This window comes from Crocodylus siamensis, chromosome 5 (genome assembly GCF_052110815.1).
Source record: "Crocodylus siamensis isolate JL-2025a chromosome 5, ASM5211081v1, whole genome shotgun sequence".
Lineage (NCBI taxonomy): Eukaryota > Metazoa > Chordata > Crocodylia > Crocodylidae > Crocodylus > Crocodylus siamensis.
In genome coordinates, this window is record NC_143399.1 from 50,120,160 (window position 1) to 50,140,536 (window position 20,377).

At 43.3% G+C, this 20,377-nt stretch overlaps 1 protein-coding gene across 6 annotated transcripts in view; it reads left to right on the forward strand.

The window, feature by feature from the left end:
- The first annotated feature begins 6,765 nt into the window (after nucleotides 1-6,765).
- The window catches only part of SOAT1 (sterol O-acyltransferase 1), a 38,158-nt gene continuing 24,546 nt past the window's right edge, over nucleotides 6,766-20,377 (forward strand). For 2 of the 6 annotated variants that reach the window (XM_090047576.1, XM_090047580.1), the window contains exons 1-3: nucleotides 6,767-6,918; nucleotides 7,456-7,532; nucleotides 11,366-11,509. In XM_090047576.1, the coding sequence (XP_089903702.1) occupies nucleotides 11,377-11,509 (133 nt within the window). In that variant the 5' untranslated portion in view covers nucleotides 6,767-6,918; nucleotides 7,456-7,532; nucleotides 11,366-11,376. Of the gene's footprint in view, nucleotides 6,919-6,967; nucleotides 7,197-7,455; nucleotides 7,533-11,365; nucleotides 11,510-20,377 lie in introns of those variants that run through there. The other 4 variants (XM_090047581.1, XM_090047578.1, XM_090047577.1 and 1 more) reach the window with 4 other exon arrangements.

Below are 20,377 nucleotides of genomic sequence, written 5' to 3' on the forward strand. Positions count from 1 at the left end.
TGATGGACAGGCATTCCTCCCTCCCCTCCAGGAGGCATCTCACCCTGGGCTTCTCTGCTGCCTCAGCAGTAGGAACTGCATTGCATTATGCTGCCCCTGGGGCAGGAAGAGGAGCCTGAAGAGGAAGGGAGAGTGGAGATCCTGGCTGCTGCTGCAGCTGTAGTGATGTGGGGTGGGAGCCTAGGCACCACAAATTAACCCCTTGCAGATTGCAAGTGGCCCATGGGCAGCCAGATGGACAATCTTGCATTGCACTATCACTCCAAGACTGGTTTGCAGTAAAGTGTTTAAAAATATGACTGTAAGTGTTTATTGTGGTTGGGAGCTTTGAGAAGCTGTTTTTGCTGCTGAGAAAAAGAAAGCATTTGTACATAGGAGGTGAAGAAGAGTTTCAAAAGGCTGAGTTTGTCTTGGCAGTCAGCCAAAAATTCTACCTGTAAATGGAGAATAAATGCAGTACCTTTCTTTGTATTATGATTGGTTAGCAAAAGGGCTTTCTTGACATGCTGCCTTCTCCTCAAATCCTCCTAATTTTTAAAGTCTATTAGATTGGTCAAGCTGGCAGAGTTAATCCTATCTCTCTGAAAATTGTGGGGAAAAGAGAAATTATTCATCCCTTGGGAAATAATGGAAGTTTCTTTTCTGTATTAGCAACGAAGTCGGAGCAATGACGGTTGGCTCACTTTTTCTTTTTGGCCGTACTAAAAGCTCAGCCCTTTAATTTCTTAGCTCTGTGTGGAAGACGGTAGCCTGTTGGCAAGCAGCTGCACTTCCTCCTTTTTCTTTGTGTTCAGCTGTAAAGTAGGATGTGGGATTTATGCAAGGATACCAATTCCCTCTACTGAGAGCTGGGGCTGTGTGTGTTTCTGTGTATAATTGTTCCTTTTGCTGCTTCTATCTATTTTCAGACGTTTTCTCGGTCTGAAAATCCTTTGCAATTATTTTTGGAATTCTAGACTTAATGCTACAGTACAGAAATGTAGAGAACTAATGACAGAGCAGACTAATGCTAAGTTTTACATACAGAATTTTGGCACTACTTCAGAATGAGTTATAAAACCCGAAAACAATAGGTTAAAAATTAAAGTTTATGAGGAGAAGTCACCTCTTCTAGATCTGGTATGTGCTGGAACTAGCCTCAGTTCTCACGGCAAAATTTTATTTAGGAATTTTGGTCTGGGTTGAGATCATGCATCACTCTGTTGTGATTTCTTTATCAGTCATCTTTTTTCCTAATCCAGCATTTGTCTTTATTGAGTTTTGGTTACAACTTTACTTTCAAACCATTTTCCTTTTTGTGCAAAGATGAAAGCTGTTGGGAGTTAAGGTTGTAACCAGCTTTCTGCTATATGCCTGACTTTGGTCCCCTAAGTCTTTTGGTTTTGTTCATTGTTATGAGGAAGGGTATTTGTGCCTGAAAGCTTGCAGAGCACTTTTTTCCAACTATTTAGTTGGTCTAATAAAAGCTATCACATTTACCCAAAGAACCTTGTCTGCCTGTGTCTATAGATCAACATGACTATAACCAACACCCCAAATATCAAAAACCTGTAACAAGTGTAAAGTAACATTGTCACAGCATGAGGGAGCTATTTCATTTGCATAATAGAGCATTAGGCTGTACTAAATCCATTGATTTATTAAAAAAAAAAGAAAGCAAGCAAATCTCTTACAAGGCAGAACATAGGTAGGAAGTGCTACCTATCTGGAAATATTAAAGCTCCATAATGATAGCCTCTCAACCAGCACCAAGGACAATACAGAAATTCCTTACACCTCTTGAGAAATAGTAGTATTGTTTTATGCCCCCCCATCCCGCTTGCACTGGTGGAAAGGCTGACACAAAGGGAGGAACAGTGGTGATTTGGTCCCAAAGCCTTTTCTCCATGTTCCATTTTAGGTAATGTATGTGAGGCTTCTCTCATAAGATATAATTTTTAATCCCATCTGTTACCAGTGCATCAAGATTTGTTCATTCACAAATCCAAATGACCATCTACTACCTGCAAGCAAATGAATCCAGAAAAAAGCAAGGGGGCAGAGATCTGGGGGAGGTCATGAGACTACAATAGTAGTAGTAGGCACCTGTCTGTCTGAAGAGACAATAGAATTATGTCAAGTGAGATATCAGCTTGTTGAATGTAATCCTCACTTGAAAATGAAGTGAAGCTAGAGCAGGGGTGAGCAATTATTTTGGGTGGAGGGTCGCTTACTGAGGTTTGGGAATCCATCAAGGGCCATATGACAGGCAGCCAGGAGTAGATAAATCTTAATTTTTAAAAATGTTTAGGGGCCCTGAGGGCTGGATAGAATGGCCTGGCGGGCCACATCTGGCCCACAGGCCGCATTTTGCCCACCCCTGAGCTAGAGTGACTTCAACAGGACACACAAGCCTGGGCAGTGTATATGGAGACTGAGCTGTCCACAAACTAGTGTCCCCCTCTGGGTCTTGCTGGTTTAATCCAAAAGAAAAGGAGGTGCCAGTATGTTTGGAACCATCTTGGCTGCAGGAGCTGCCAAAGCAAAGAAAATCATTCCTTTGTCCAGGGGCTTCACTCCTAGATTGGCTACTGAGGGATCAGGGTTAAAGAGACTCCCTCATTAAGATAAATGGGTCAAAAGGCAAGAATAGTATGGGGGCTACTGAGTGGCAGAGAGTTAGGCAGATGAAAGATGAAGAGTAAGCAAAAAGTTACAGTGAGAAATGAGGTTCCCATGGGAACTAATGGGAAGGATGTAGAACAGGATCACTGAAGGAAACAATAGCAGTTAAGTAATCAGTAATGCAAGGGAGCCACCAGGATTAATACAGAACAATGACAACAAAAAGCTAAGCAGTGTGCAACAAAGGTAATTTAGACCTTTTTGATGAAGCAATGTAGCACATTAGATCAGTGAAGAAAAGCGCAAAAGTTGGGGGGAAACAGCAGAAGAGGGAAAGTAGGCATGACATTTCCATTCTCTCTTTTTACAAAGATAAGGAAAATAGGGAAGAAAGGTAGCTTTTCTCTCACTTTGAGGGTACTGCTAAAGAAAATGACAGAAGGGAAGACTGTTAGACATTGTTAGGGCAGGGGTGGCCAACCTGCAGCACACATGGCACAAGTGGCAGAAGAAGATTAGCCTGGCTGCAAGCAGTGCTGTGATGCACAATGGGTTTTTTGTTTGTTTGTTTGTTTGTTTTTGTTTTGTTTTTAAGCTGCCCCACCAGCAAGGAGGGTGACAACTCCATATTATTTATTAGCCTGAACTTCAGGACTGTAAGATGATACAAATCCCTCTACTTGGTCAGAGGTCTAAGCAATATGATGTTAAAGTCACATGTAGTACTTAGTAATCCTGCTATATTAGGTCTCCAAATGTTGCTTACACCTTTGGAGATAGACAGGTATTTGCCCTGGTAACTGTATGCAGAGGCCCAGGAGCTATTTACAACAAAACTAAACAACCCCAGTGGTTGGGTTTGTTGGGGTGGGGGGGTTGTTCATTTTTTGAAGTATTTTTTAAGGTTGCCTTGATAAAAATGCAAGAGAAAAACACATGAATGTTTGACAAGCCCAGACCATAATCTTGAAATAGGAAAGAGATTAAATTTACAGAACACTTTGTGGAAGAAACATAGATTTAGTTCTCCGTGTTTGGGTATTCCTTCCCTTTCCTCTTTCAATTGTGAAATGCATAGAACCAAAGGTTACTATCAGTCATATGAAGCTGAAATTTTCCAGTGATCAGCATAGGCTGATGCAAACAGCAATCTTGAACAGAGGTGAGTGTAGACCAGGTCCACAGCTCTGAACCTTTCCCCTTCCCTTTGGTATGTTACAATTCTGAACTACTGTTAGAATTTGACCTCTCCAGCTCAAGTCCATTTCTCATTTAACCTACCTGGCCTGTTGCCAAAGCTCTTTTTGATTCATTTGAGCCATGATTTCCAGTGAAGAAATACCACAGTCTAAAATCATCTTATTAGAATAAGAAGGCATTTCCAAAATGAGAAGTGTTGCTCAGAAATTGGTGGGAACCTTGCTTTCACTTCTCCATGAAATGTTTCTTTGAGGTTTTGTAAAGCGGTTTGAAAGGGTTTCACTTTGGGTTGCTCTTGCTTGTACCAAACCCAGCTAGGAGAGATGCCTGGTGAACAATACTTTTATTTCTTCAAAAGGACACGGGCTGCTTACATTGCAGTCTTCCCACAGGGGCAGATCTGAGGGAGAGGGGTGGCACTGGTGCATTTGTACCCCCCTCTTTGATTCCTGTTCCTTCCAAAGTTTAAAACCAACCGCCTGGCAGTGGCAGCAGTATTTCTAGTCATGCAGTGCTGAAGGAGTCAATTGACATCATGGCTCATTATAATTTACCTGGATCCTTCTAAAATCTTCATTGCACAGGCAATAACAACCCTCTCTTCTATGTAATGGTCTTCACGTTGCACCAACCAAGATAGTCTTTGTTTCATAGACGTTAAGGGCTGGAAAGGCTTACAAGATCATCAGGTCCAGTTTCCCCCCTGCACTTGGGCAAGAAAGACTGCTGGGATGACCCCAGCGAGGTGGACGTCAAGACACTTTTTGAAGATTGCCAGGGTGGGTGACTGTATCGCCTCTGGGGGAAGCCTGTTCCAGACCCTTGGCACTTGACTTGTGAAGTTTTTCCTTATGCCCAGTCTGATGTGATCCTCAATCAGCTTGTGCCCATTATTTCTTGTCTTTCCCTGGGGTGCCGTGGTGAAGATGGTTCCCCAGGCTCTGATGTACACCCCTAATATACTTACAGGCTGCCCCCAAGTCCTCTCTGAGTTTTCTCTTCTCCAGACTGAACAGTTCCAAGTCTTTCAGCCTCTCTTTGTATGACCTGCTGTCTTGTTCTGCAAGTCTGTTAGCTGCTCCTAGTAATGAAACTCTCTCACACCCCTGCAGGTTGGTTTTGTGTGTTTGCTTGTTTGTTTTTTAACTAGTTCCAATTAAATTATACTTGGTTTTGCTTCCTTAAACTGCGTAATCTAGCCTAGGCCCCTGGCTTGCTTCCATTTTAAATTGTGTAATCCAGCTGTAGATCTTTAGCATATGAGTAAGGCTTCAAGTTTATTCTCAACTGGAGTAAAATGTTGTTTTGTATGGGATGAGGCACCTCACTGCCTGAACCTCCCTCTTCAAAATTCTAGGTTGGTCCATATCTTCTCAGGACCTGCTGCCCTCACCTTTTTTTGTTGTTGTTTTTGTGATGAAACCAATGCGTTGGTTTTTTAGGGGTGCACCGCTGAAAACTTTTTTGGCCAATACCAATTGCCAATGATTAACCAACCATATGGGCTGATGCTGATCTGATATCTAGTAATAGTGCAAGGCATTTTAAACTACTGAGCTCTAGAGCACATCACTGCCTTAGAGCTGACGGGCCCTGCACAGCTGCCAAAGAGAAGCTGCTTTTGCAAATGTGCCCAAGTACCTGGCTGAGCAGAATGTCCCTTGCACAGTGCCTTATGCAGCCTGTGCGCAACCCACTGTCTCCATGGCAGTCCCAAGACCCAGGCTGCTGCTGTGCATGGTTTGTTGCTATCGCAGTGGCAGCAGCAGGAGGTAATAGTTTCATAGTAGCTAAGGTCAGGAGGGACCTGAACAGATCATCTAGCCTGACCCCCTGCCACAGGCAGGAATGAATGCTGGGTTCACAAGACCCAGGTGATCATCCAACCTCCTCTTGAATTTACCCAAGGTAGAGGCAAGGACCACTTTCCTGGGAAGCTGGTTCCAGATTTTGGCCACTCAAACTGTAAAATATTGCCTTCTGATCTCTAACCTAAACCTATTCTCCATCAGCTTATTACCATTGTTCCTTGTCACCCCAGGTGGTGCTGGGGAGAAAAGGGCTCTACCTATTTGCTGTTGATCTCCCCTGATGAGTTTGTGGGCAGCCACCAGGTCCCCCCTGAGCCTCCTCTTGCTGAGGCTGAACAGGTTCAGGTCCCTCAGTCTCTCCTCACAGGGCCTGCCCTGCTGCTCTCTCACCAAGCGGGTGGCCCTCCTCTGAACCCTCTCCAGGCTGGCCACATCCCTTTTGAAGTGCGCTGCCCAGTACCGGATGCAGTACTCCAGCTGCGGCCTGACCAAAGCAATGCCCCTTTGTTGCTGAGTGTGGTGCCCTGTGCCCACTCCCCAGCACTCTTGCCCCTCTCCCCCCACTGCTTACTGGGACCTGTAGTCTACTGTGGGCTCTGGCCAGCAGCTGGGTGCTGGGACAACACTATGCTCCGCAGGGTGTTCTGGACACCCTGGCTACAACAACCAAAAAAAGCCAATGATGTACTTTCTCCTTTTGACTACGATAGGATAGCCAACCAATAGATCAGTGCACCCCCAGGGATGTTTTTGGAACCTAAGGAGGCTTGTCCAGTACTACTAGCAAGACGCTGCCTAGCCAGAGCAAAGCTATCAAGGTGCTGAAATAATCTCTGCAGCCCTCATCGCTCTAACTGCAGCTGCCTCCAGAGCGGGTTGGGGCTAAGGCTCCTTGGACGGGGTGCTGCGGTTGAGTATCCCTTGCGCCCCCCACCCACTGTTTCCTATGCAAGAAGACGGGATCCGCCTTGAATAGGGGCATCAGGGGACCCGCCAGCGCTCCCAAGCGGGCTGTTCCTCGTTCCCTGCGAGGGGGAGAAGGCAGCGCTGGAGTGGGCTCATCCCCGCGACCCACGTGCGCGCCACATGCGCCCGCCCGTTTCCGGCTTCCGCGCAGCGGGGGCTCACCGGCCCACCCAGCCCCGCGGCAAGGGTGGCCGCCGAGGGGCGGGGCCTCGCCCGGCAGGCAGCCAATGAGCGCGGACGCTCCTCACTTCTCGGCGCGGTGACGCGAGGCTGGGGGACCAGGTAGAGGTTTGCGCCGCCTGGCTCCGGCGGTAGCATCCGCTGCTGACCCGCCCAGGTGACGTGGGGGGGCTGGAGCGGGACGGGACGGTCCGGAGTCTCGCGGTCGCTGCTGGGGCGCCCGGGACAGGCAGCCGGCTCCGGGGGGCGCGCTCTGGCGTGGGTCTCGGCCCTGCCTGCGGCTGGAGGCAGCCTCTGGGCTCCGGCCCGGGGGAGCGCCGGCTTTTCCCTGGCAGCTCCTGTTTCCTTCTGCCGCCGAGGGGCGGGGGCTCCCCGCGCTCGCTCCGGGCTCTGTCCAGGCGGGGCACCCTCGGAAGGAGCTCGGGGCGACTCCGGGTGAGAATCGCTGGGGGCTGCACGGACCCTGCGCCCTTAAGGCCGCACACCGTGGTCACGCTCTGACCCACTCACAACTGGGAGACTTCTCTTTTCCCTCTTGCCTGCGCACAACTGGGAGACCTGGCAGAGACCGGCCGTTCCCTTCTGTAGTTTGTCACTAGTCTTCTGAGCCCATATTTAACACATTGGAAATATTTTGCTGACTCTTAACAGACTCTTTTTGCTCATTAAATATCTTCTGTTTGAATTCTTATAGGTGAGCTGATCTTTCCCTTTAGAGACCTAAACTGGGACCTTTCTGTTGTTTTACTTAAAAGGAGAGCGGCAATAAAGGTAGTGTACTATGATGATTGCTCAAGATTTTTGGGGGTCTTTTTTTTAAGCAGAGGTTGCTGCATGGCTTGCCTTCCTGCCTGCCCCCCAACTTTATGCTCTCTTTCTCTGTTTCCATGAGCAAAGATGTGTCAATGCACACAAACAATGCTTTGTAATGAAAGATAAACATGCATTGTTATCAATATTTAAAATGAAAGGTGGAGAAAATCTGTTTCCTTGAAGCTAACAAATAGGTAGAGTACCTGGTACAATTGGAATGCAAAACTCTAGAACTCCTGGTTCGGAGATGAAACCTTTTATTAGACCAACTAAGACTTTGCGAAAGTAATCTTCTGTTGCAATTTTTTTTCCTTTCAATTTCTTAGTTGGTCATAAGGTGTCATCTCTGAACTAAGAGTTCTAGTGTTTTTGCATTTCTTTTTCTCAGACCAACACAGCTACCAAATACATCCCTGGTACAATTGGGATACTCTGCTTAATGCATATGAACTTCTTTGGGGAGGGGACATAAAGAAGTGTCTCATGGTTTCACATGCCCTGCAAGAGTTTGGGGTGATACGGTCATTGCTCATGATTGGAGGAAAAGTCAAAAGACTACAGTTGAATTTCACAACTAGAGGAAGTTAAGTCTCATGAAGACAATGAAATGCTGAGTGTATAGGAAGGAAGCCAGAAGAGACTATGTGAAGAACTCCAGCAAACAAAAGCTTTCAAGAATGTATTTGCCTACGCTTTTCGGGTAGCTAAATGGGACAAGGGCATAAAGGGGAGCGGGAGGAATATTACTAACTCCCAACTGTATGTGGAGATATTGACTCCTGCGTAGGTCTAGGTTAAATAGTTGTAGCTGCAGTTGATCACTTCCCTTGGAGCTTTTGGGTAAGGTTGATATAACATGAAATTTGCCTTTTGGTTACGTTTCTCTCACCTACTGGGAAAGGTGAGGGTGAGGTACCTGTGTTCGTGGTGGGTCATTCATTGTTTTTTCTCAGGTCTTAGACTGTCACGGTGACACTTCAGAAATTAACTCTGTCTGTTGCAACTTTCTTGAATTCATTAGTGAAGACTAGGCTGCATTCCATATTTTTTGTAAACAAACAACGTCCCCCCCCCAAAAAAAAACAAACAAACAACCCAACCCAAACCAAAACTAACCCATCAGACTTGACTTAACCTTCAGTTGTGATTGGATGCATTCCAAAAGAGATTAGAGGAGAGACTTGACATCTTTGTTTAAAGACTTGGCCACGTGCTTACAGGCAGATATCAAATATTGCAGCAATGTATCATGCCTCTTGAAAGGCAAGTTGCAGGCTCCCGTGACAATGAGGATGGCAGCCTATCAAATATACAATCTGTTTGTTCTTGGAAAAACAGCCCTTCACTTTGCTTGAAAAACATCAGGTCAGGCAGTCTAAGGTGAGGGTTCTTTGCCTCTAAACCAAGGTCCACTTTATAGCAAGCGGTTATACAAATTGACTTGTTTACATATGTTAGGGTCCATTCTGGTGTCCTTCATTCCTTTTTAACTATTACTCTGTTTCTCTATGTCATACTTGTACCTTAGGGGTTGGGTTTATCGGAGATGAACATGAGACCCTTAGTGTCCCTTGCAAGTGCTATTGAGGATTAATCTTCAGTTTCACTTTGGTTGCTCTTAGTTTGTAAATATTAGATCATTCACTCTTCTTCCCCTAATAATGACATTAGGAAACACACAAAATTATAAGGTAACTAGAGTGAGTATAAAATAGAATGGTGGCAGTAGTAACAATATGTAGGACGTCCAGAGGCGGACTATGTCCTTCTAACCATTTATCTAATTCAGTGCACTAGAGTCAATTAACCTTGCACAAGAATAAAGATCATGTCTATACTGCCTCCCTGGTGAGCCCAGGACCACTGCTAAGAAACAAACTCTCTTTTCGTATGCCACATGGTGTGGCAATTGGGCAGAATAAGTGGTGTGCAGAGGCCTCCTGCCTTGGGAGGTCCTGAGAATGGTGCTGGGTGTGTGTTTGGGGACCCTAAGCTATCTGCTGTGCTTAATTGGGTTTGGGAGTAAGCAGGGCTTGTATTTCGGTAACGCTCCTGGCCTTAGCAGGGCAAGTTATAGATTTAATCATGGTAACTCTTCTTTTAATATGTAGGTAGCCAGCTTACGGTACATGTGCCACAAATGTTACAGGTGGACTCTGGGATGCAGCAGATAGCGCAGAGATTGGAGTGGCATTCTAGGAGTGTGTGTGACTAACTTATGCCACACCTGTTAACAAGGTTTGCACACAATTAGCTAATATGCTTTCCAGTTGCACATAGTTTGTTTTAAATTAACACTTACAAGATATATTGTTGCATATGGGACAGCTTCACTTGCTTATTATGATCTTTGTTCTTTGGTTTGTTTTATGGCTTGTAGCCTTGGCTGTGACCTCACAAGGTAGATAGTCCCAAGTTATTTAGAAGCAACTGCCAAAGGATTTCCAGGCAATGCCAAGTGCTGTAAGAATTGACGTTGGTAATTTGACTGGAGGTGTCTGTTCTCTGACCCTTTGGGAGTGGTTCACCAGTGTGATTTCTGCTGGGAAGCTTGCATGGGAGGTTCTGTGTTTTTATTATCCATGAAAATGAAGCCCTAGCCACAAGTAATTGTGAAGTAGCTCATTTCTGGTTTGCAGATATCAACTCTGTCTTGCACAGAGCCTGCTGAGTAATTGTGTTCTGCTCCTTCATCTTCTCCCTAACATCCCTCTGTTGCTTCATTTTTTCCCCCCTCACCTTTTATAAATTATGCTTGTATTAATGTAATACCCACCATTAAAAGTTACAATTAAATGGCTTTAACGTGTGTATGCATAAATGTGCACAACATGCTCTGATTAGTATAGAGTGCTTTTTTTTTATGAAAAGCATAGTATGAAAGTAAGGTGTTTGCCTTATGAAAGGTACATGTCACTTGAGGCTTGAAGATCAGTTTCATGCAGAAGCAGCTTTAGGGGCCTGGTTAGTTTTCATTTTCAGTTGCTGGGAACCCCACTTTACAAAAAAAAAATCTAAAATCCTATTTAAAGGGACATTTCTGGATTCTGGATTTGTGTGGCAGTGCCAGGGACATCTACTAATAACTCAGTTCAGCAATGGCTTGTGTTGAATTTGATGTGGTTTAAATAAACATGGTCTGTTCTTTTCTCGTTTTCTGCTGTGGCTTGCAACGTAATCATTCTGCCTGACCAAGGTACGAGGGTTTACTGAGAGCTAGGAAAACTGATCTTTCAAAATGGTCTGAAGACTTACAAGAAGGGAATTAGTTGGAATTTTCAGGCTGCTATTCACTTCTATGGTGCAAAGAAACAAAACTGAGGAGTTGGGGGTGGAGGAAGTGTGTGAGGTATCCTTTTAAACCAACTTTTGGTGGTTGGAGTGTGGGGGTGCTCTGCTGCAGAAATGACAAGCAAAATCAGTTACCCAAGTGTAAGATCTTTGTAAGGCTAATACAAACTGTTGGAAGAGAGCCATGGGATTCTTACAACAGTTGTTTGAGAAGAGTGTAAAAGATGAAGGATAAGGGTTTGCTTTATTGGTGGTCATGAAGTGAGAGAATTTGCATACGTATTTCTGGTATGGGCAAAAGGGAGTTGCAGGGGTGGTCCTTACCTTGTAATAGATCAACAGGGGACAAGTTGCCCATTTCCACCCCTCATCCCCCTTTTGTTTTACTGGGCAGTCAAAGGGAGACAAAAATGGAAAATGTCAGAAATGAGCACAGATGACAAACTAGCAATAAAACTTCAATAATTCCTCACTTTTTAAAAATGTCTTTATTTCTACAGTAGCTGCCGCAATGGCAGGTGAAGACTTCAATCCTGTACGGAATCGCCGATCGGGCACCTCTTCTTCAGCATGTGGGGCTTCTGAGAAGGATGAAATGCAGAGGAGAACTGAGGGGGAGAGATCATCCCAAACTTCAAGCAATGGTGACGTTTTGTGATCCAGGGCTAGCTGCATGGGTTTCTAAAGTAGTTTTACTTGGCTGGTTACCCCTATGATCTCTTTCCTGCTCTGCACTGGGAGCCTGTCTAAGCCCTCTATGCCATGGGTGGGTTAGTATGTGGGCTGGAGGGTCACTTAAGGAGTTGCTATTCCCTGCCTGCCTGCCCACTTAAGGAGTTGCCCAGCTGCTATTCCCTGCCTGCCTGCAGCCCCATCCCATTTACCTGACTGAGCATACAGTGGACAATAAGCTGAGTATGAGCCAACAGTGTGCCCTTGTTGTGAAGAAGGCTAATGGCTAATGGCGTACTGGGCTCCATTAGTAGGAGTGTTGCCAGCAGATTTGAGTGTAGTGATTATTCCCCTCTATTTGGCACTAGTAAGGCCACTTCTGGAGTGGTGTGCAGTTTGCACCAACTACAGAGAGGATGTGGACAAAATGGGGAGAGAGTCCAGCAGAGGGCAATGGGAATGGTGAGGGGGCTGGGGCACATGACTTCTAAGGAGAGGCTGAGGGAACTGGGCTTATTTACTTTGGAGAAGAGAAGATTGAGGGCACATGGGCAACTGATACCTCTGAGTCTGGGGGGCAGTAGCCAATTGGGGGGAGGGGTCCCCCAGTGGCCAATCGCTGGCCCCAGAAGTGCTAACAGAAAAACTGGAAGTGCTGCCAGCACTTCTCTTGGCGCCCCCACTCCCTGGCCAGCTAGGGGCAATCTCAGGAGGAGCGTCAAACTGGTCTATACTGCCTTAGGGTGGTGGTAAGGAACATTCACAATTGATAGTCTCAAATGTTGAAGGAATTCCTGTAACATGGGTTGTTCTTGATATCCTTGTGGATGTGCCAGCTAGCTCCCAGCATTCAGGTAGGAAACAAGGGCTGTGAAACTTCCTACTAGGGAAGATGAGAACAGTTTTGGAAGCTTCAGAATAGTGTCATTATTTCACCTTTCCTTTTTCTCAAATGATTCAGAAAAGGAGAGGAGTTTGAACAAAAATTTCTTTGCATTTTTGTTTGTAATTGGAAGGAAGAATTTGTGTAGCTTCGCGTTTTTGTGTATACATGCGCGCATGTGTATTTTAAAGAAAAAAACAAACTAGGCTGATGGAGAGCAAATTCTGACTTTTTCCAGTGGCACTAGTTTTATTTCTAATTTAGCTACATTACAATCCTGATGGGTGCTATTGTTAGAAACGTTTCAGTAAACGTAGAATTAATACATTCTAATGAAGAGACCATGCTACTGTATGTACTTGAATATAAGCTGAGGCTTTCTTTCCCCATTCAGCATTGTGGTGTGGGAGAGCTCCTTATCTTACATTTGCATACAAGGAAACCTCATTAGATACATTGTCTATCATTAAACTGGTGCCAAAAGCAGCATGTGCTCAGTAATGGAAACCAACTATGAAGTTGATTAAACACAACCAACACTGAGCTTGACTGTAAAACACACGGCCCATACTGTGCAAACATACTGATAGTAATCTACCACAGAGATAAGTTATTGCAACTCATCTGAATAAGATCTGCGGTACTGCCCATTGCACTCAGCACTGACTTTTTCTTCAAGGTGTGGTAAGCCTCTTCATAGAATACATTTTTTAGTTTCTCTTCACTCCCACAGGTGAGCTGTGCCTTTCTTTCCAATTTCCAATGATTCTTGTTTCTTCACCAGTCTTTAATGTCTGGCAAACATCACCAAGTGGCACCCCAAATAGTTCACCCAGAATCCATCTGTTGCCTCCTCTCAGCCTGTTGCATACAGTTAGTATGGCCCTGCCCTCCATGAGGTGGTGCCTGACCAGGTTGTCTTGCACCTCATTTTCATATAAATTTTTGGAAGATCCCAGGACTTATGACAAGAACACCTGGTTCCAGTTATGAATGGGAGCCTAATGAATACATAGATCTTTTCAGGAGGTGGTATCTGGAGTATACAAACATAGTGAGCAGTGCTGAGCTGTGGTGTCACTGAAATGCTGCTGTCTCCGCTGAGGTATAGCCCAGTGAACTTCATGGTCAACCTTGAGCCTTTAGACTTTGAGCAAGTATCCTGCATAGTTTATACTGTATATAAGTAGGGACCTACCAAAATTGTAATTTTTGTGGATTTTCATTAATGCAGGTAATACCTGTGAAATCTGGGGTGGGAGCGGGGAGAGGGTACTTACTGAAAATAAAATGCTGGCTCCCCAGAGGGGTCAGAGTCCTTAAGACACTGTGGCAACCTGCCAGGGAAGAGAAGGGGTCTGCCCACTTGAAGGGTCACTGGCAGATGGCCCCTGACTGTTGATTGACTGTGAGGGGTGCCTATCATGTGGCCTTGCCCCTCTCCTCCAACCCTCACAGCCAATTGGAGGTGAGGGGTAGGGCCACCGGAGCTCCTTGGCCAATCAGAGGGCAGGGGGAGCCCACTGTGTTCTGTTAGTGAAGTAGCTGCCAGGCCCCCCGTTGTGCCAGCAAAATTGGCAGGCAGCCATCTCTAATTCAGTAGGTCCCTATTTATAAGTAGGCACAAAAATGCTGCTGAAAAGTGGGTTTATGGAGTACCCATGCCAAACCCTGCAGCTGTTTCAAGAAAGGTGAACTGCATTAATTCTGCATCAGCTAAATCTGTGGGTACCTATCTTGTATTTACCTATGTGCAGATTACTACAAAGTCAGTGTTTTCAAATGTATCCCTCACTCTGTGTTCAGGGAGAACAGGGTCTGACAGTAAGCTTGGTGGTGGCGGGGTGAATGAGCTGCAGGGGGAAGAAGTGGGAAGAGGACAAATTGAGGCGAGCCCTGAATAATTAGGTTGTATACTCGGGAAATTATAACATACTTATACATTTTCCACAAATAGAATCTAATTATTGGGGAACTGTCTTATTCAGGATAGTCTTGTATTCAAGTAAATACAGTGTTGATGCACTTGTTAATTTCCATCTGTAGTCAAGAGCTATAATTTCTAGGCAAAAGTTTGAGTATTTTGCTGTTTGTACTAAAACTGGAAGAGGGTTGACTACTGAAATTGAGATGAATAAGTTCTGAGACATGGACACGCATTTTCACATAAGGATCAGAATATTGGAACTGGCTATAATACTGTCTTAAGTGAACAGGATGGAAAGAGAAGATGTATGCTTGGGCATACTTTGTATGCTAAGCTTTTATAAGCAACTATATGCTGTGATCATTGGGTAACATGCTCCTAAAAGATGTCTTAATGTCTAAATTGTCTAATAGATTGAAACATGAAATCCTTAAAAATAGTAAGGAAAAGATTCTGTACTAGGGCTGTGATCAAATTTTGAGCATGACTTGGAGTGTGGACAAATGTTCAGTTTCTTCTAGCATAATTTTGCATTGAATTTGTGTATTGATGTAAATTATACAGTTTAGGAACTGACAAATAAGCAGTGGTTTCTAGATGGGAGATGCTATTACAACACTTTGCCATTAGCAGTGAGGGACCAGGTAACAGTCTGATTACTTTTAATAGATGCTACTCTGGGATGGACACAGACAGATGCAACCTAATTTAGTGAAAATTGCACTGATTATTTCAGAGGTAGTATTTCACCCGGTTGTCTGTTTTACTCACTTCTGTGCTCAGGTAAGACTGATTACACTGGTGGAAAGAGTTTTGCTTGTCTGTCCTTGGTCATACAAAGATACTAGTGCTTCAGTCCTGCAGCTTGCTCCACATGGATGGATCCTAGCATTTGTGTGAAACCCCAGGGAAGGCCAAATATTCACTCATTTAAATACTTTGAGCTTGAGTCTAAATGTGAATGCAATTTGGAGGAGTATTTGACTTCACTGAATGCCATATAAAATCTAAGCCCACATAGGTCTAAAACCAAAGAGGTATACTTAACTAGAATCCATTTCAAAGCTAAGCATGGTTACCATAAAAAGGAAGAGGGAAGGAGGTTGGTTTCTAGAGCTGTGCGAAACAGCACTGTTTCGTTTCGACTTCTGTGTCGATGGGGCAGTGTTTCAGTTCACCAAAACAATTTTGACATTTCGCCTATAGTCTATAATGGGAAACCATGAAACTGCCTATAACTTTGTCAGTTCTTGCCTGATTCAGATGGAATTTCGTAGACAGTAGCTCCTTGTGAGGCCATAAAGCCTGCCACGCTTGAAGGACATAGATGCCAGGGTATCTGAGAAACGCACCTCAAATTCATGAAAGCAAAAGTTGTCGTGTGTTAAGGCATAGCAGGGTGAAAACTGCAGGGATGGTAGCCCCTTCTGAGGCCATGAAGCCTGCCGAGTTTTGAAGAGATTGGTGCAGGGGTTTCTAAGAAACTGCACCTCAGGCTGCTGACAAGCAAAACTCATGATATGGGTGACAGAAAACAGGCCAGTTCAAACAATGCTGCCTTTTATGCTGTCTTTCCATCCCTCCCCCAGAACACTGGAATTGGAAGGGACCTCAGGGAAGGACCACAGTCACTGGCCAGCTACATAGTTGGTATGAAGGCATTCCTTCCCTCTCCCTCTCCTTACTTTCTGCTTCCCTGCAGGCAAGCCCTGCTTAAGTTTCAAAATGTGAAATGTTTCAACTGCCCTTGTTTTATTTCGAAGCCCTACATTTCAGTTTTGCTGTTTTGAGCTCAAAACGAGTTGAAACAGTTGGCAAAATTTCGCACAGCCCTATTGGTTTCCTACCCTGGCTGTTTCCAAACTCAAACCTATATGCAAGGGCTTTGAAGAGGCTATAATGCTGTGACCTACCTGGAGCCAGAATATAGGGGATCATTTCCCATTCCTTACCTTAATTTGGTTTGTCTGTTTTCTCCACATCATCTTTTTTTTTTTTCTAAATTTGTCAAGATTTGTATATCTCTTTCTTCCTTATCCCTATACATTCTCTTTGTTCTTTTGAGAAGCTGAATGGAATTCTCTTCATTTTGTAGCCTTTTCCATTTCCCAGAGTTTCTTTACCTCGGTAAAAGGCAATGCATCAAGGCTGATTGAGCCACACAAAATAATAGGGTTAAAGAAATGGGGATGATGTCAACATGTTCCAGATGCAATAGGTTTTACAATGTTCCACTTGCACAGTTTTGGTATTGCTCCACAGGTTGCTTGCAGGTCTTATAGATGACTTATTATCTGTACAAAGAAAGAGGAGGTTGTCTTCAGAATACCCACCATTGGGGTAGGAGAGAGATACTTCTCCCAAAGGAAGGGAAAGATCTAATGCACTCTTTGGCTTTTTGTGTCTGAGCATTTAAAGTTATTGTTTTTTTGGGTTTTTTTTTCTTTTTTATAATGGGCTTATTGTAGGAGAAGACTGGCTTATTCCATGCTGAATTCCAACACTGAATAATTTGTATTCGGGTTTCCTGCTGTGGATGTTCAGTCACTTCAGAAATATGAAATCGGTGTATCAATAACATTTTCATAACTGTCTTGAGCAGCTTTTCCTCTGTCTGCTTAGAGAGACTAACAGGATTTTAAAATTTTTTTTGGTCACCTGATCCATTTATATCTACATAGAAGATTTGGAATTGGGCAAAGAACTGTGTGGTCATCCACAAATACCAATGTGATATTTGGATTCTTTTGCCAGCTCTTTCTTCAAGCGAGCTGCGGCATCCTGCTCTGACAAATAATTGGAGTTGGGTCTAGAATGGAATCAACAAGTACTCTTAGAAGAATGTCCTCTGTCAAAACTCAGCCTTAATAAACCAAGGCACCTAAATAAGACAATGTTTAGAGTGGTGTTGTAGCTTTTGGTTTAAGAATTATGCATGAAGCAAGGATTCTTTTGGAGTGATATCTTTTATTGGACCAACAGTATGGCTGGAATAGTTTGACAAGCTTTGGAATGGAAAGTGTTCTTCAAGTCATTTTAAAAGCTTGTCTAAGTGTATCTGAACTATACAGTTGATCTAATTGGTCTGGGACGGACATTCTCATAAACTGGGTTGACCAAAATCAGTTAAGTCTGATACTACATTCCACCAGGTTTATCTCAAATTGGTTTCAGCCATTTATAAACTAATTTATGTATACTGTACGTTTGTTCTGTTACAGGTTTAAACCCGTTTCTGATCACTTAAACTGGTTTATGTGTAACGCCTGTTCTTAACCATAATGCTCTTCCCCCTGCTCCCCCACCCCCTCAAAAAAAGCCCTTGCTTCTCACTTGGTTTATTAAGAGCATTCTCTGCTATATATTTAATATATAAACATGGGAATATACCCAGGAGTAATTTTGATCAATAACATTTTGGTCTTGGCCAACACTGGATGTTACCAAAGGCACCTGCCTACCAGAATGGGTACAATTTTAAAAACTAAATGGAGAGATGTTTTTTAAAGACTAGAGAGAAAATAGTTATTTTTAAGGTTTTTTTGGTGTTTTTTTTTATTTTTTATTTGAGGTCCTTCAAACCTTGATTATGACAGGACTAGCAACAGTTTTTAATCCTGGTCTCCTTTTACAAAACTTAGCAGCATTCTGGATATTATCTAAAGACCAGACAACAAAAGGCAATAAGTTTTGGTTTTTTTTCCTTCTCTGGATGGCTTAATTGCCTTTTTGTGAGAGAATGTGGTGCATGACTTGACTTCTTGGGTGACTAAATGTGACTTGAGAGCAAGTGGAGTCTCTGTTTGCTGTGAGTAAAGCCTGTTGGGCAATGCTGGAGCTCTAACGACAAAGAATAACCTTACCCTTGGTCATTCTCAGCACTTTAGCTTATGAAATCACATTTATGGTGGGGGGGGGTGTTTTCACCATGCAAGGTGGCAAATTTGACAGTAAAAAGGAGGAAACTTTGTTTTCAGTCTAATTACAGTTTTAACTAAGGGGTTTCAGCTATGGCTTAGGTCACAACAGCAGGTGTGGGTGGTAGTGATGCACCCACTAATTACTTTGTTTTGACTTAAGTTTTGAGTTGCATGGTTATTGATCCAGCCTACCGAGATGTGCTTTATGGAGACTACAGTATTATATCCTGTGGATTCCACAAGAGGCAGATCTATATCCTGATTTCTAAAGTCAGTGTCAACAGTGTTCTCTGCTTCTTGAATGGCAATAAAGCCTGGAGAAGACACAGCTGCAGCAGTGAATTCCTTTTTTTTAATTCAGATAATGGTGCTGCTTTAATCCTGCTATTGAAGGAAAATATCTGAAGTTGTATGCGTCTAGTCTTTGTTGTTTTAATCTGATTTTTAATACACAATGGCTCTAAATTGCTAGCTGCTTGTCTTTTTAAGTAGATTGTCTGAGTTAAGTTACCCTTGAGCAATACTTGTATGTGCTGGTTAGCTGTACAGATGGGCGTGATTTAGAATAAACAATCGAAACATTGGCACACAGTATATATATAATGAGACAAGTTTTAGGTGTTGTGCAAATTGCATTAGGGTGGTTCCTCATTAGAGTTACTTCAGGCAGGTACTGTCACATGCAGTGGCTGAGATTTGGGACTAAGATTTAATCTTCTATTACTGAATTGATCTGTGCTCTTACCCTTTCTTTGTACCTCCTTTGGTACAAAATGTCTTTCTCAGAATTATCAGGATAAAGTAATATTGAAGTATTTAAAATTCCTTCAGTGACAGGTAGGCGTCAGATGCAAAACTGTGTTTTATAGTCCCATACAACTAATCTTAAGAGAGCTTTTGAAGTGCCTGAATGCTTTTAGTTTGCATCATGCACCTGTAAACACCCAGTAAAATGGCGCACGTGGTAATCAACTGTGTATATGTGTGCGTTTTTGGAGGGAGAAGGAAACAGATTCCCATCAGTTCTGTATTATAGTCCTCAAAAGATCCCTAATGCATGCTTGGAATTTCAGGTGACTAAAGCTGAAAGTTTGTAAGAATTTAGCGACACGTTTTTGGAGCTGGGGACTTCTCAGAGAAACCCTGACTGATGCTATACTGGAGCCATCTTGCTTGTAGGCAGGGTTTTTTTCCCTCTCAGCTGAAGTCCTGTGAGAGAAGCAAACTGAGAGAAGCGAACTCATTGGACAGAGACTTCAGATAAAGTCTCATCTCCTATGTAATGCCACCATCTATTGGGCAATAGTAATCCAAATTCTGAATTTTCCCTCTTTTAAAGACGCTTGATTTCCAAGGCAAGTTGCAAATTGGCTATTATGCTGTGTTAACCCTTTCTTTGTAGTTACTGTATACATGTTTTATAACCTACCCATTTTACTGAAAACTGTTCACATCACGTTGTTCAGATCCTGTTGAAACTATAGTTCCTGTTCGTGTAATCTGTTAATCTATCACTAGTTTAGTTTCTAGTTTTAGGTATAGCTTGGTTTTGTGTTTGGGTTTGCTGATTTTTTTTTTTTTTTCCTCTTTTTTTCTTCCCTCTTCCATCTACGCCTTGTATATCAGTGACCGGTCAAATTATAAGTAACATATTAAAGTTGTTGCTGCTTTCATGACCAGTTACTCTTAATGTATTTTGAGCACTCTTACTTTGTTTTATTTTAAAAAATCCACCTGTAGTTTAAGTGATTAATGAAATGGGCTAATTGAATAAAAAACAGATTATCTTTTTGCAAATTCTTAGCCTTATACTCTTGGATATCCTAAAGTATTATGCTGGACAAATACAACATCTGCCTGGAAAATACATCAACTCAGGTCTATAATTTCCCTTCCTTGCCCCCTCTCCCACCCTGGGTCACTTTAAAGCTAGTGTAAGATAGCACAAGAGATAAGGAAGAGGAGAATGGTTTCTCTACTTACCGTCTTTCTCAAACTATTTTTTAGCATCCAAGTAAGTTGTTGCCTACAAATGTTGATGTCTCTCTGGACCAGTAAATCTCTAAGACCCGTTTACACGTTACATGAATCATGGCATAAATGGACAAGG